The sequence below is a fragment of the Saitoella complicata genome (assembly GCF_001661265.1).
Source record: "Saitoella complicata NRRL Y-17804 unplaced genomic scaffold SAICOscaffold_2, whole genome shotgun sequence".
NCBI lineage: Eukaryota > Fungi > Ascomycota > Saitoellomycetes > Saitoellales > Saitoellaceae > Saitoella > Saitoella complicata.
This window is the reverse complement of record NW_017566993.1, coordinates 31,656-47,142: the sequence shown is the minus strand read 5'-3', so window position 1 is coordinate 47,142 and position 15,487 is coordinate 31,656. Positions and strand designations below refer to the sequence as shown.

At 52.5% G+C, this 15,487-nt stretch overlaps 6 protein-coding genes across 6 annotated transcripts; 5 read left to right on the top strand and 1 right to left on the bottom strand.

The window, feature by feature from the left end:
* Window positions 1-89: 89 nt before the first annotated feature.
* SAICODRAFT_68944 (uncharacterized protein) lies at window positions 90-2,218 on the top strand. Its single transcript, XM_019170435.1, has 2 exons — window positions 90-734; window positions 793-2,218. Exons 1-2 carry the CDS (start codon window positions 395-397, stop codon window positions 1,989-1,991), a joined length of 1,539 nt encoding a protein of 512 aa, XP_019026692.1. The 5' UTR covers window positions 90-394; the 3' UTR covers window positions 1,992-2,218.
* Window positions 2,219-2,546: 328 nt separating this feature from the next.
* Window positions 2,547-3,837, bottom strand: SAICODRAFT_28703 (FAD dependent oxidoreductase; the record flags this gene model as incomplete). Its single annotated transcript, XM_019167203.1, has 1 exon — window positions 2,547-3,837. A coding segment is annotated over one exon (1,234 nt), but the record flags the coding sequence as incomplete, so codon positions are not given.
* Window positions 3,838-4,063: 226 nt separating this feature from the next.
* SAICODRAFT_43494 (uncharacterized protein) lies at window positions 4,064-4,918 on the top strand (the record flags this gene model as incomplete). Its single annotated transcript, XM_019168740.1, has 1 exon — window positions 4,064-4,918. A coding segment is annotated over one exon (855 nt), but the record flags the coding sequence as incomplete, so codon positions are not given.
* Window positions 4,919-5,298: 380 nt separating this feature from the next.
* Window positions 5,299-7,305, top strand: SAICODRAFT_75317 (SWIRM-domain-containing protein). The gene is made up of 2 exons (XM_019170970.1): window positions 5,299-5,362; window positions 5,419-7,305. The coding sequence occupies exons 1-2, from the start codon at window positions 5,341-5,343 to the stop codon at window positions 7,299-7,301; spliced, it is 1,905 nt and encodes a 634-aa protein (XP_019026689.1). The 5' UTR covers window positions 5,299-5,340; the 3' UTR covers window positions 7,302-7,305.
* A 3,174-nt stretch (window positions 7,306-10,479) lies between these two features.
* SAICODRAFT_63601 (mitogen-activated protein kinase HOG1) lies at window positions 10,480-12,150 on the top strand. The gene is made up of 4 exons (XM_019170003.1): window positions 10,480-10,652; window positions 10,937-11,348; window positions 11,462-11,728; window positions 11,784-12,150. Exons 1-4 carry the CDS (start codon window positions 10,597-10,599, stop codon window positions 12,129-12,131), a joined length of 1,083 nt encoding a protein of 360 aa, XP_019026688.1. The 5' UTR covers window positions 10,480-10,596; the 3' UTR covers window positions 12,132-12,150.
* Window positions 12,151-12,679: 529 nt separating this feature from the next.
* Window positions 12,680-15,288, top strand: SAICODRAFT_4814 (uncharacterized protein; the record flags this gene model as incomplete). The annotated part of the gene is made up of 8 exons (XM_019168917.1): window positions 12,680-12,748; window positions 12,802-12,919; window positions 12,976-13,347; window positions 13,400-13,549; window positions 13,603-13,745; window positions 13,803-13,940; window positions 13,996-14,441; window positions 14,499-15,288. The coding sequence occupies 8 exons, from the start codon at window positions 12,680-12,682 to the stop codon at window positions 15,286-15,288; spliced, it is 2,226 nt and encodes a 741-aa protein (XP_019026687.1).
* Window positions 15,289-15,487: the final 199 nt, after the last annotated feature.

The following is a 15,487-nucleotide window of genomic DNA, read 5'->3' as shown; positions in this document are numbered from 1 at the left end:
GTTTTGGGGTGTACGAGTAGACCAGGGCCGGTCGACGACGCGCGCCCAGCAGCTGCCGGCGCTGTGGGAACGGTTAGATTAAGGACAGACGACGATGGATTGTTGCTTTCCTACGGGTCGTTCAACTCGAAGTCAAGGCGTTGAACCTGAGAAGAATTCTTAGTTTTTGTGGTCTTCGTATTCGTAGTCACAGAACACCTGGCACTGGGTTCACCTGCACGCGTACGCTTGGGCCTCTCCTTTGAGCAACGACAAGGGTATGGCACCATGAGGTCGGAAGGTGCCCGGCGGCGGTGCAGGCGGTGCATCTTGCCTCTTCCGTGGGCTCATAACTCCAATACCTTTCCGTGAACGATATAGTCCGCCTCACTCTTGATTGGTCACCATCGGAGTCATGCTCTTCTTCAAAGGATTCGAGGTGGAGATCAGGCGCGAGAACGCCGTTCTTGAACCACTGGGTGTGGTCTCCGTTGATTCCACGGCAACGATCACGTCCTATGTCGAATCTGTCGCCGGTGAAGCTTTCACCATTCACATCAACCGTGTTCGCGGTGTCACGCCTGTGGCTCCCGGCAACCATTTCATCCCATCTTGTCTTGCTGAGATCAGTGTCGACGGCGTGGTCGTAGCCAAGGGGAAGTTCAACCCTCAATCGCAAGAATGGATCTGTGAGGGAGCGACGGAGAGACGTGGGATAATCCGTCCGTTCCAATTCGGTGTTTGCGCGGTTACAGGTGAGAGTTTATCTACATATTCGGATTCTTGGAAGCATTGCTAATCGTTTTCGCGCAGACGAGCGTATGGAATGTGAGAACCGTCACGATGTCTTGAAAAACTTCGGCACGATTCATGTTCGTATCTGCCGTATTCGACACAGCAATGTCCCCGCTGTTCGCAGAAGCCGAGAATTCGAGGTTCAACATCGCAGGGCCATACACGAGGACGACGCAATCAGGACGCACATGAAACACGACGTCACATTCGGCCTCCCCACTCCCGCGAGCCACCACAGCAGTCTCGGGGAACCTGAGACCTACACCGTAATCGATCCCTCAACCCAGCCATACGCCACCTTCGAATTCCGTTACCGCGATGGCAAAGAACTCGAACGACTCAAGCTACGCAAACCGAAGCCTCTCATGTACATCCCACTCCCCAAAGCCAACCCCAAGAAGCGCTGCCGGGACCTGGTCGAGATGCTCGAAGATGTGAGTGTGGAGATGATGACGCGTCGTGCGGAGACCGAGCACAGACGTAAACAGGAACAGCGGGCGGCGAGGGAGAGGTTGGCGGCTGGGGCTCCCGTGATCGATTTGACGGATGATGACCCGTTGATGCCGGAGTTGTGTATTATGAAGCCGAGGGAGGATAGTGATGGTGAGGATAGCCTGCTTCGTACGTTGATGGTGAGGAAGAGGAGGCTTGATGAGGAGGAGGAAGAGGCGGAAGAACAGCCGGTGAGGAAGCACATCAGGTTCAAAGATGAGGAGGAGAAAGAAGAGAAGCAGCTGGTCGTGGCTCAGCATGTTGATGTGGGCGATGACAAGGATGATGAGGAGACGGACGAGGAGACCGAGTCGAGCGATGAGGAGATGGAACACGAGGAGCGCGACATCGAAATGGCTAGGCCGCTGACTGAGGCCCCTCCTTCTCCGGTTGAGGGACCGTGGATGGCTGTTGTCAAGGTCACTAGTTCCCAGGAGAACAAAGAGCAGGCTGCCAACAAGGACGCCGACGAAGATACTGCACGGAAGGAGCACAAGGAGCACGGGCTCCAGGTTGCCCTTATTGAGGAGAGCAACAAAAGCAAAAGTCCGGAAAGGAAAGAGGAAGTTCAAGGGTTTATTTTTGGTCGTGGTGCTGTGGTGCTTGCTCAAGATGCAGAGGCCGGGTGGGATGCTGATGGGAAGACGGTGAATGATGAGGCTCAGGCGGGTGTGTTGGCGTTGATGAATGTTGGTGGGGAGGGAGAGCCGGAAGAAGAATTGTAGAGGGTGTTTATGAACGACTATGCTGATTCTGCGAGAGATCGAGGAATCATAGTAGGTATAGCGAGAGTTTCGGAGATGGCGTTCGGAGGGTGATATCGCTCGCATCTTCGCCATCACGTTCTTTTGTAAGAGTGGGCCGTGGCATGAGTATATTATTGGTACGCCTAGCTAGCCCCCTGACGTATGATTTACAATGAAAAAGGCTTGATATGATGGAATCACGGCCCTCTTATCTCTTTCGTGCCTCTCACGCTCAGAAAAATGATCCCACGCCAGGATGTCGACCGCAACTCTAATAGTATATACATCCACTTGATTTGCTGGGGCGCTAGCATTGTCAAGTTGCAGCGGAGTGCTCGAAAAGAGGTACCAAACTCACCTTGCCCAAGAACTCGTCTATTTGCGGTTTAGGGCCACAAGTAGAGTTGCCCTTACGCTCATGACTATCCGTCTCTTCATACTTCTTCACTATCGTTAACAGAGGAAGCCATTCGGTTCGGATGATGAAATGGATGACTATGAACGCTGGGTCTTGACTATATTGATCTTTCACATATCCCATATAACGGGTATCTTTCTCTCACTTACAACGAAACATCTCCTCTTCAGTCTTCACTTCAGCATATCCTCAACCATCTCCGCAATCGCTAAACTACTCGTCAACCCCGGACTCTCAATCCCAACAAGGTTGACAAACCCCGGGAACCCCTCCTCATGCTTGATATAGAAGTCGCTCATTCCCTCACCATCCCCCCTCAGCTTCGGCCTGATCCCAGAATAGGATCCAGCGAGTTCGGAGCGTTTGGTGGAAGGCAGATACTGCTTAATCGCCTCGTACATCTCATCCAAGCGGTCCTCAGAAACCCGATACAAGTCCCGAGAAAACAAGTCAATATCCGAAGGCAGCCACTCCGTATCCGGCCCAAACCTAACCTGCCCACCAAGATCAAGCGTCAAATGCGTCCCCAAACCCGCCAGGTCCGGTTTCGGGACGGGATAGATAAGTCTCTGTGTTCGTGGATGTGAAGCCGAGTAGGAGAAGTAGTTCCCTTTGCAGTAGTGAGGGGTGAAGTGACGGTCGGAGGGGAGAAGCATATTGCTGATTTGGAAGGCACCGAGACCGGCGGCGTTGATGAGGGAGGAGGTTGTAATAGTCATTTCCTCGCCGTCGGAAGAGAGGGATGACATCTGGTAGCCGCTGGTGCCGTTAGCGAGAGGGGTTATGCTGGTTACTGCTGTACCATACGCAACGGCACCTCCGGAATCTTCGAAGGAGCCGAGAAGGTGAGTCATCAGGCTGTGGGCGTCGACGATGCCGGTGCTGCTTGATTCCAGCGCACATTCGAGTGCGGCGACATCCGGCTCTAGTTTCGCTGCCTCTTCCTTCCCGATAAATCGCGTAGGTACACCCAGTCTCTGCGCTTTCTGGTGCATCTTTTGCAAATACTCCCCTTCTTGAGGTGTCTGTGCCACGATCCACTTCCCACAGTTCTTATACGGTAACCCATGCTTCTCCAGGTAATCATACAACATCGACTTTCCCTTCACGCACAGCTTCTCCTTCAAGGAATCGGGAGTGTAGTATATCCCGGCATGGATGACCTCAGAATTCCGGGACGAGGTTTCTTGTCCGATGTGTGCGTTCCGTTCGAGGAGGATTGGGGATGCGCCGGGGAGACGGGCGATGCGGGAGGCGATTGCGAGGCCAACTACTCCGCCGCCGATGATTACGTGTGAGAAGTCATGTTCGGTGGGTGCGATAGTCGTGGCTAGGGATCTTGATTGGTGTCGTATCGAGAAACGCGACAACGACAGCGACAGCGACAGGCGGGAGCGGGTAAACATGTTGATCCCACTCGATAGTTATGAAGAATCAAAACGTCTATAAGCGGTCAGCAGCTGGTATCCAGAATTGATGATTTCGACCCCGTCGACCAGCTGCCCTTAATATCCCCGCTTACCGGCACCGGGAGGACTCGGTTGTAGTGTGGCGTGCAGGACTGGGCCACACGTATACGCGACGGACGAGTAGAAGGCGATACCATACCCAGCAGACAAAAAAATCAGGAATCATGCCGAAGGCAGAGGTCGGGACACCCAAGTACTTGGCAAACAAGATGAAGAGCAGGGGTCTGCAACGTTTGAGGTGGTACTGTCAGGCCTGTGAACGGCAAATGCGGGATGAGAACGGCTTCAAGTGTCACACCCAGACCGAAGCTCACGTCCGACAAATGATGCTCATCGGCGAGAATCCGCAAAAATACATCCAGGACTTTAGTCAACAGTTCCAGAGTGATTTCATCCAGCTGTTGCGGACTGCGCACGGTGAGAAGCGGGTCAACATCAATCACTTCTACCAGGAATATATCGGCAACAAGGAGCACGTTCACATGAATTCGACGCGATGGAAGACGCTGACTGAGTTTGCGAAACACCTTGGGAGGGAAGGAATCTGTCGTGTCGACGAGACTGACAAGGGGTTTCATGTTGCTTGGATCGACAATTCGCCTGAGGCGTTGCGACGACAGGCGGCCATTCAGAAGCGAGATAGACAGGAACGCGGTGACGAAGATCGGGAGCAGAAGTCGCTGAAGGAGCAGATTGAGAAGGCACAGAAGGAAGCGGAGGGGATGGGGAGGAAGGAGGAAGACCAGGCAAGAGAACTGCAGAGATCCGCTGACGATGCGCCCATCAGATTGGCTCTTGCGCCGAAAGTTCCTTCGCCGCCTGCAAACGATGAACCGACAGCAATAGCTCCAGCAGAGAAGCCTGCATCAACCGGAGGGTTCATCATGAAGCCCTTGATGAAGAAGAACGTGTTCGCGGCGGCCAAGAAGGCTAACCCACTAGCAGCGAAAAAGACAGACGCGAAGCCAGCAGTATCGAAGAAGCCTCTGTCGGCGGCTGAACAGATTATTCAGGAAGAAAAAGAGCGGAAGGAACGTATGGCACGGGGAGGATTTGGCGGCGATCGGGACGCGAAAAGGCCCAGGTATTGAAAGTAATTTTGGCATGGTTCATGGCGTTGAGCGTATATCGGGGAGGAGGACCGAGGAAACGGCGGTGTAGCAAATACCGTACCGGTATCCCCGGCGTTGCCGAGTGCTGTGAGCGGATCGGGTTTAGCAGAGGGTCCCGACGCTTATTGGAATTCATACATGATAGACAGTTTAATGCAATTCTGTTTACTTCAGAAGAACTCTAATTGCCCTCAGCCGCCGCATAAACTCATTCATTGTTGGCTGGCATCTCCGGCGCACGTCCCCTTGGACTCGCGTGTTGACCGCAGCACACGTACATCCCCATACGCGACTATCGATACTCCGGCCCTCGAGTATATACCGCGACAATGGAGCATTCAGAAGAGCAGAGTGAGTCCATATATTGAGGAGGATCGCCGCTCGCGTACTGATTTATGGACTTTCAGATCCTCCACCAATTCCGTCAGAGACCCTCCAGGCAATGGATGTCGAAGGCGGCCAAGAAGAACTCGAGCAGCGCGAGGAAGATAAGGCGATGGATGAAGTGCACGCGATGAAGGAAGAGCAAGATAATGGGGCGGATTTGAACGACGCGCCGGCTGCTGGGCAGGACGCGCCTGTCGAGGAGCCTGCTCCGGTTGATCCGGCAGCTGAGCAGAGACGAATCGAGGAGGCGGCGAAGAAGTACTTGGCGGAGCAGACGCATGAGGTTATCATCCCATCCTACGCGGGATGGTTCGATATGACTACCATTGACCCCTTGGAGAGAAAGTCTCTCCCCGAGTTCTTCAATGGACGGAATAGGAGTAAGACGCCTACGGTCTACAAGGACTACCGCGACTTCATGATCAACACGTACCGACTCAACCCGGAGGAGTATCTCACTTTCACCGCGTGTCGACGAAACTTGGCTGGTGATGTGTGCGCGATCATGAGGGTTCACGCGTTTTTGGAGCAGTGGGGTTTGATCAATTACCAAGTCGACGCAGACACGCGTCCGTCCATTATCGGTCCGCCGTTTACTGGACACTTTAGAGTTACGGCGGATACGCCCCGTGGATTGCAGCCTTTCCAGCCGGGGGTGAGTACTGTGACGAGTGGCAAGCTATCGGCGGCAACGCAGGAGAAGGCGAGGAAGGAGACGGGTGAGAGCAACATGGAGCTTCGTAAGAATATCTACGAGTCTTCACCTAGTGGCGGTGCGCTGAGAGATGCGAACGCGCCGGCACCTACGGGTCCGCAGAAGCACTACAACTGCTTTACTTGTGGAACCGAGTGCACACTCCTCCGCTACCACAACACAAAGCGAAAGTCGGAGCTCTGTGTTACCTGTTACGAAGACTCACGATTCCCTTCTACCACTCACAGCGGAGATTTCGTTAAGATCGATCTGCGAGGCCAGAAACCCGGAGACGACTGGACGGATCAGGAGACGTTGCTCTTACTAGAGGGTGTAGAGATGTTCGAAGAAGACTGGGACGCAATCGCAGACCACGTCGGTACCCGTACCCGCGAAGCCTGTGTCTTAAAATTCATCCAACTCCCCATCGAGGACCCCTATCTCGAGGGCGCACCACAGCCTGTCATCACCGGCGGCAAGAGATTGCCGTTTAGTCAGGCGGATAATCCTGTCATGAGCGTTGTTGCGTTTTTGGCGAGTGTGGTTGAGCCGACTGTTGCAGCGAAGGCGGCGGAGAGAAGTGTTGGGGCGTTGAAGGAAACGTTGAAGAAGCAGGCGGAGGAGAAGAAGAAGGAGAAGCAGGTTAGGGCTGAGGAGGGCAAGGCACCTGCGTCGGATGAGGAGATGGCTGATGTTGATGCTGCTCCACCATCTCCGGCGGCTGAGCAGCCTGCGCAGGATGGAGCTGTGGATAAGGAGACGCTGGAGAAGGCTGCTGAGATCGCTCTTGGCTCGGCGGCTGCTAAGGCACACCTCCTCGCCTCCCACTCTGAACTCGAAATGCAACGCCTAACAACCGCCCTAACCCACGCCCAACTCTCCAAACTCGAACTCAAGCTCGCGCAGGTTACACAACTCGAACGCGTCCTCGACCGCGAACGCGCCGAACTCGAGAAACAGCGGGAAGAGATTTATCTGGAGCGATTGAGTATGAAGAAACAGGTGTTTGCAGTACAGGAGCAGTTGAGGAAGGCCGTGGAGATTGGGACGGCGAATCCGAAGGAGGGGTTTGCGGCCGCGGTACAGGCGGGGGGGATGGGTGGGGAGGGGGTACCGGTGCAGATGGGGGCGGGGAATAGTGCGAGGTATCCGGGGGTTGGGCCGATTAGTGCTGAGAAGCCGGGGCAGTATGTTCCTATGCAGATGTAAGGTGTTGTAATTGTTTACCTGTATACCAATTGCCTACGATCAACAGCATGAGATTCTCAGGTGCGAGCTCCGATATCAGTCTCTCCCACGCTCCCAATGGCCATCTCCACTCTGCCAATGGGGGTAGTCAATCCTCTGCAAAATTTACAGCGAATCAGATTATAATCCAGGGCATAATACGCGAAGGTCTGACCAACCCTTACAAAACATAGACATATTATTTTTTCAGCAAGCGGTTAGCTCCCGCTCGCGTGAAGGATGCACGGTCCACCGTGCATAAAGCCGCTACGCGAAAACGCAACGCGTATGGAGACCAACAACCCAATGAATCCAGGCTGGTTTTCGCTCGGATGACCGGTCCCTACGACCAATTATGGTGGTCCGCTTACACTGGCACCCTCACTTTACGCGCAGCGGCAAGGAACTCCTGTTTCCCTACCCCAACCCACACTCCCGCCCTTGATCAACATACTAAGCCCAGGCATACCAGCCAACCCAACCTTGAGACGCATCAGATGGAAGGGTCATCATGAAAACAAGCTTGCTGAATGCTATATTCGTGACCACGAGGCTTACGACGATTATCGCAATCCGACCATCATAAAATCAAAAGATGGTTGGGGGCAGACTTGGTGGGTATGGGACTGGATGCCCCTAACGTCAAAAATCGTATCCAGCATTTCGCTACACAGTTCCAAAAGGCTTATGCGTATGAAAACACGACCAGTTCAGGTGACACCGAGCATAAAACCCTTATTGAACAATGCTTCAAGATCTGCTCTTGGTATGATGAATTCAAGGCAATCTTTGGGACCCAACCCAAGGTCACACCTATCAGTGGTCCCTTCGACAGGGTTTACAATGTTTCCCAACTCCCAGGTTGGTACCGGTTCTGGCGCAGAAAATGACGAAGACGGTGACTCGGGTGAAAGCTCCAAGGATGATTCAGGCAGCCAGAATGGGTCCCAACCAGTCAACATCACTTGAAAACGCAATCCGCCTAGTCCCTAGCCCAAAGGCATTGCCAAGAAACCTGCCGTGGTCTAACCCAAGAAAAGTCGGAATGTGGTCGACAAATTCCTGGACCAGAAGGAAGCAGCCGCATCTCTGCGCCGCATGAAGCAATTACAGGTCCTGTCGGGCAGCCACAAAATCAGAGACCAAGGGCAAGATCATTTCTCTGCGCATAGAGAGGGAGCATAAGTTGAGGATGAAGCAGCTTCAGATGTATTTAGAGATCAAGTTACATGAACAAGGCATCACTCTGGCAGAGTATAGGAACTCCTTGGGCGTCTCAACAATGGTGGCAAGAAGCAAGGTTTGGCCCATGCATAACTCCATGAAGTGATTGATGACGACGATTGCCTTGAGATATCCTCGGACTATGAGCCTTTAAAGCCTCCTTCCATTCGCCGTGGATAAGACCCCATGCCCAATAAATTATTCCCGTCTGAAGGGGTTTCCCACGGTCTTCGAGGAGTACAGAGTTGGTTGGTTTGTCGATTTTTGGTCGGTGAATGCTTAGACTGCTGTAAATAGGTAAACCGACGATAGGGGATTGAAGAATAAGTTTAAATACTGCATTTGGTGTGTTCATTTCCCATGCACTTAGTGGTCTGCTCGATTCCCAACCCTTTTATCAAAAGTCTCCGATTCCTCACGGTATTTTGCGGAAAAGGTCGGTACGGCGTATTCAAGGGCGCGCTCGAGCGCCGTTTTGATCAAAATGCGTGCGTATATCATCAGGGTGATCTCCCTCGAGGTCCATGTTTACCAACCATGATTCGTCGATGTCCGGGGATCCGCGGAGATTGAGTATGTTGGCCAGGACAATGCAAGATGCTATCCATCGAAACAGACCTTCCTTGGTTCCTTCAGAAACGGTTGTGGGAAGGCACTGTAACGACCCAAATGAGCCTTCAGCACTCCAATGGTATGCTCGACCATAACCCTTATATGGGAAACTTCATGGTTGAATCCAGCTTTCTGGGCCGTGTATCCTTGATCCTGCTTGAAGGGAGTGACAACGCACATGGTCGAAAGAGGATACAAGCCACCTAATACCTTACTGATGCTTGTACACAGGCACTATTGTTGTAGAACACCGGGTTGGTCTAGATCAGACCCAGGACGAAATGAAAATCTTCTCGATTCATTTGGTAGTAGGCCTTGAACCTTCTGTCATCATACCCATTGAGAACCTCTTCAATGAAGTGTTGGGACTTTGCCAATGGCTTGCGTGTAGAGATATATCGAGTGTTTCGATGATTCCAAGCAGCTGGTAATCTTCATCCTCGGAATCGTCAGTCTCCATGGATTGCAAAAAAGGGTCCCAATTGGTGATTCGTCTGGATGCTCCGGAGCTCGAGGATGACGGTGTTGATGGTGTCGAGGCCGTAGAAATTGACGAAGCTGAAGAGGGCGAGCATTCGTCGAAGTCAAGTTGATCCGTAGCAGCATTTCCTAAGCTGTTGAAATGGTTCGAGATCGACGGTGGGCTGGACGGCAATTCAGCCTCTCTAACCTGCCGATAACATATGATCGCGTTGCGCAGTTGTCGTTTCAGGCTCTTTCGAGGCAACTGGGAATGGTACGTGAATATTCACGGTAGTGAGTTTGCCTCGAGGCAGCTGGGTCAGCGACAATGTGGCTACGCAGATGATGGCAACTGCGGGATTAAAACTTAAAACTTAAGCGATTATTTTTTGCAGAGGGTTGACTACCCCCATTAACGCGCGTTGGCCTCACTCTATTGGCCGCTGCAGATGCATATTCGTCTCCCATGAGGTGCGGGAAAGTGGGTCGTGAATCGTGGTCTGCACCCCGATATTGGCCGAGGTTGAAAGTTCAAGTTGAGCCGATTACCTAAGGGAAAGTACTGGGATGGAGAATGTAATTCGGCGTGATTGGGTGCATGGAGGATGTAGGAGGTTGCAGTCGGAGAAGGGAGGAGATTGGATGGGCGGGCCTGGACCTTTTGTCGACTCTTGGGCATCGACATTGTGAGGGGAAAAGGCCAAAAAGGTAAAATAACCGACTTGTATAGAAATAGAATCCTGGTTTACTTCTCCTTTCCCCCGGACTCTTTCCTGAGAGGTCCCAGTTGCGCCCACTCCTCGGTGGCTTGCCCTTAACCTGGTCCACCTACGCCTTCGCACCTCCCGCCAACGAGTTAACGCGAGCAGTGTCTAGAGAGGGTCACGCACGAAAGAACCTCTCCACCAACAACCCAACCCACCAACAAGAGACTCCCCCTTCGTTTCTTCTTTCTTACGACTACGAGTACGATACTACAATGGCTGAGTTTATCCGAGCGCAGATCTTTGGAACGTGTTTTGAGATTACGAGTCGGTATGTGGTCTCCTTCTCTTCGTCGCTGGGTGGTTATGAGTGAGGGGATTGCGTGGTAGTTCGTGAGAGGGAATCGCTTGGGGTGAATGTACTGTTTGCTCGAATGTCAGACTGCTGAGATCCCGCAATTGTGCGAGAGCGGATGAGGTGCAGTCGCTGATGGCATCAAGTCCAAACCCCTCGAGCATTCATTCCCGGTGTCGCCCCTACGCGTCCTGTTTATCGCCATTGTCCCTCTTCAGCGACGCAATACTCTGTTCAATATACTAACGAATTCACAACAGCTACGTCGACCTCCAACCCGTCGGCATGGGTGCCTTCGGTCTCGTCTGCTCCGCCAAAGACCAACTAACAAACCAACCCGTCGCCATCAAAAAGATCATGAAGCCCTTCTCCACCCCCGTCCTCTCCAAACGCACCTACCGCGAACTCAAACTTCTCAAACACCTCCAACACGAAAACATCATCTCCCTCTCCGACATCTTCATTTCCCCTCTCGAGGACATTTACTTCGTCACTGAGTTGTTGGGAACGGATTTGCATCGGTTGTTGACGAGTCGGCCGTTGGAGAAGCAGTTTATACAGTACTTCCTGTATCAGATCTTGAGGGGGTTGAAGTATGTGCATTCGGCGGGTGTTGTGCATCGGGATTTGAAGCCCAGTAATATTTTGGTGAACGAGAACTGTGATTTGAAGGTATGCCGCTTTTACCGGGGTATAGGGCGAATGTTACGCGTATTCTGAGCGCATACACTCAGCATATACCCAGCGAACAGTTGGAAAAATGACTTGCTAACAATTTGCTGAAGATCTGTGACTTTGGTCTTGCCCGAATCCAGGACCCCCAAATGACCGGTTACGTCTCCACTCGTTACTACCGCGCTCCCGAAATCATGCTCACCTGGCAAAAATACGACGTCGAAGTCGACATCTGGTCCGCTGGATGTATCTTCGCCGAGATGCTGGAGGGCAAGCCTTTGTTCCCTGGTAAGGACCACGTCAACCAGTTCTCGATCATTACCGAGTTGCTTGGTACCCCGCCGGATGATGTTATTCAGACGATTTGCTCGGAGAACGTATGTTACCTTTAACTGCGGTGTCTCTATCGGACAGGGCTAACGAAGGTCACAGACTTTGAGATTCGTTCAATCTCTGCCAAAGCGCGAACGCGTCCCCTTCTCCCAAAAATTCCGCAACGCAGACCCCCTCGCCATCGACCTCCTCGAAAAGATGCTCGTCTTCGACCCCCGCAAGCGTATCTCTGCCGCTGAAGCCTTGGCGCACGAGTACCTCGCTCCCTACCATGACCCCACTGACGAGCCCGCCGCGGAACAGAAATTCGACTGGAGCTTCAACGATGCGGATTTGCCGGTTGATACATGGAAGGTCATGATGTACTCGGAGATTTTGGATTTCCATAATGTGGATCAGACTGTTGAGGAGGGTGAGGCTTCTGGGCAGTTGGCTGGGCCGCAGTAAGCGCTGCTCAAAGTAGAATCAGAGGCATGAGTGAAAAGATATACGAGAGTGAGAGTGTGAGTTGAACTGACAGAGGAAGTTTGGAAGGAAGAGGAGAAGCATGTTAATACGACTCGAGTGGTTTTTCGTTTTACAGCTAGAAGCGTCGGATGACAAGAACACGGGTCATCAAGTGGAGAGCTTGAGCTTAATAGCTGAACAGCACCTACAGCTTCAATGTTGGAATTGTGTACGGGATGGTTACGACGACAGATTGGGAATGTTGCCAAGATAAGCCTGTGTCGCGCGTTTTGCAATTGCTTTTTTGAGATCTTTTTATTGCGTAACTTTGCTTTGTGCTTCTTTCTCTTTGAGTCTTGGATTTGAATATTGTACGTTGATATTGCTGCTGTTTATGCTCTCTCTATCGATCTCGTATGATTGGAATAAGCTTTGGTGTTTGGGAGCACTTGGGCAGTTCGCGCCCCGACCGACCGTTTGATGTCAGGCTGCATGTGGTGCCAGGCCTGTACGTGCACCCCGGGAACCCTACACCGAGGTATTGCAAGATGGACATGGACGAGGATAGCGAGATCACCGTCTGTGTCGTAGGCTTTCATCATCAACGAGGACCGGAGGTACGTGACATTTGTAACCTGACGGTGAGCAAGGCTGACGGCGTGTGGGACAGGTCGAGTATGTGTACCCGGATCGAGGACAGGAGTTACCGCCCTTGTTGAGTTTTTGCGCGTTGCCTGATGGTGCGCATTTGACTGAGGAGGATTTCTCATATTTCACGTTACCGGCTGGTGAGTTGTGGTTGTGCTCCATGATTTCGAGCGTGTGGGTTAACTGGGTCGCATAGTCACGTCCTCCTCGACTGAATCTACTTCCAACGGTGATGATGACGGCAAGGATGAGGGCGAGAGCGAATCGATACCTAAACACCCAACCGTCTTCGGCATCTCCTGCAACCGCCAACTCAAAGCCTCCGAACTCCTCAACCGTCCCGCCGACGTTACCCGCTCCACGATCCAAAAAGCTGTGGTGGTGCTCTCCAGCAAACCATTATTCTTCGTGCGGGATAAGTTGGGGGTTGTTACGAGGGCCTATTTTGCGCAGAGGGATTTTGAGGATCGAGCTATCATAAGGGATTTGTGGGAGAGTTTGGGGGGGTTGGTTGGTGGGAAGGATGGGGAGGGGAGGGGGAGAGTTACGGAGAATGAATGGAATGTTGGTGAGTATTGCGAGCCTGAGATGATTGATCGCGAGCTGACAGGTATGCATAGGTATCTCGCTGAGAGGGTTACTGGGCCATTTCAAGCTGAAGACCCTGATTCTGGTCAAGGCGCTGTTGTTGGAGCGGAAGATTCTGTTTTTTGGAAGTACGACGGAGAAGTTGTGTACGATGCAATATGCACTGCTATCGCTACTGCCAGGTTTGCTGTTATGATGTCTGTGATCTCGTGTCAAGGCTAACAAAAGCAAACAGAAATGATGGATCATCTGGAGGATGCGAGTAGTCCACTGCTTCACACTTTGGAGACAAAGTTGAAGAGAGCAACGAGTCTGAAGACGAGTAACAAGGCGTCGCTACACGCGTATCTCGGATTTCCATTACAGATTTTTGGCAAGGTTTGTTTTGTCTTGTTTGTTTTCGGAGTTATCGCCGACAACTAACCTGGCAAACAGGGGTGTTTCTTCGGACCATACACGCCACTACAGCAACTTGACATGCTCGAAGGGCCAGATACGAAGGCGTATCTGATCGGGAGTACGAATGCGTTGTTTCTGCAGCAGAAGGATAAGCACGCGGAAATTGTCGTAAATGTGCGGCCACATATGAAGCGGACCTCGAGGAGACCGCTAACAAATTGACGTACAGGTCGATAACGCCACGATAGAGGTGTATAACCCGCAGTTGAAGGACGCGTTACTCCTCACCCCTTCAGATAAGAAGTGGATTGAGGGCCTGGTCTCAGACGTCACAGCCTCCGAATCAAACCTAACATTCACAGGCTCCGAAGACCACATCCGCGCCCAATTCGAAGAATACCTCTCCAATCTCGTCTCCACCGTCAAATACGACAACTTCCTCACCCGCCACCAATACTACAACATGGCCTCCGACACCCCGCTCATGCCCGACGTCGACGGAAACCCGGCGAGGGATTATGGGATTCCGTGGATTCGGGCGTGGAGGAAGACGAGGAATTATGAGGTTTGGGGCCGGATGACGGATGATGAGTTGTTTGATATTGTGGAGGCGCGGCATCCGGGGGGGAATTCGTTGGGGATTTCGTTGGGAGATGTGCAGATGAAGTTGGCTGCGTATGTTGTTTCCTTTCTTATTTTGTGTTTATGTTTGTGGTATTGACAAATTGATAGGGCGGCTGGCGAGTTGAAGATTGGAGAACGGACGGCGCCGGCACGGGAAGCTATCTCGAATACCTTCTCGAATTTGTGGAATAACGTCGAGTCATACCGGGAACGGAAACGACTCGAAGCCGAGGAGAAGGTGAAGGAAAAGACGTCTGCAGTACCACCGGTATCCACGAGTGCAACCACGAGCAAGCCACCAAGTATCGGGGAGAAGATCACGAGTAGCGAACCAGCGACGCCGACATCGACCACGGCTGCGGCTGCGGCTGCGGTGGTGACGAGTAAAGCATCTGCGTTCGCTTCGTCTTGGGGATCGTGGGCAGCCGAGAAACGGCGGAATTTGCTGGCGAGGAAGAATAGTCGGGACTTCACGACCAGCCTAACTCCCAGCGTCACCAGCAACAATGGGAAAGAGAGGAGTGTCGAGGGCGACTTCGGACACGAGCACCTTTCGGATGAGTGGAGGCCGTTTGATGTCACGACAGCGCCGAGGACGCCGAGTCCGATGACTACGCCGCCGGCGATGTTTCCGGTGCAGGCTGGAGAGAAGGTGGAGGATTTGGTCAAGTCTGAGGAGAAGGAGGAGGGGGAGAAACCCGACGACGGAGTAGAAGGTGGTGAGGATAAGGGCGATGATGAGGGCGTAGCCGGTGAGGTGAAGGAAGTTGAGGATGGCGTTGGGAAGGCGGCAGTAGAAGCTGATATCCATACCCACGACGAGGCTGAGAAAGTCCAGGAGAAGGAGGAGGACGTCGCGAAGGAAGAGACACACGTGGACACCGAGGGTAAACATTAATGAACGGCTCGGGAGATCGGGACAAGGCAGAGAGAGATGGAAACGATTAACTAGTCTTCGCATATCATATATACAGAAAGGTTTGCAATTGTTGGGTACAAGTTGTACAGCACGCCGAACTTTCCCACGACCACAGCAGCGTCAGCGAACCCAGAAAACACCAAAAGGCAGACCGCACACCGCACTCACCCACAATACC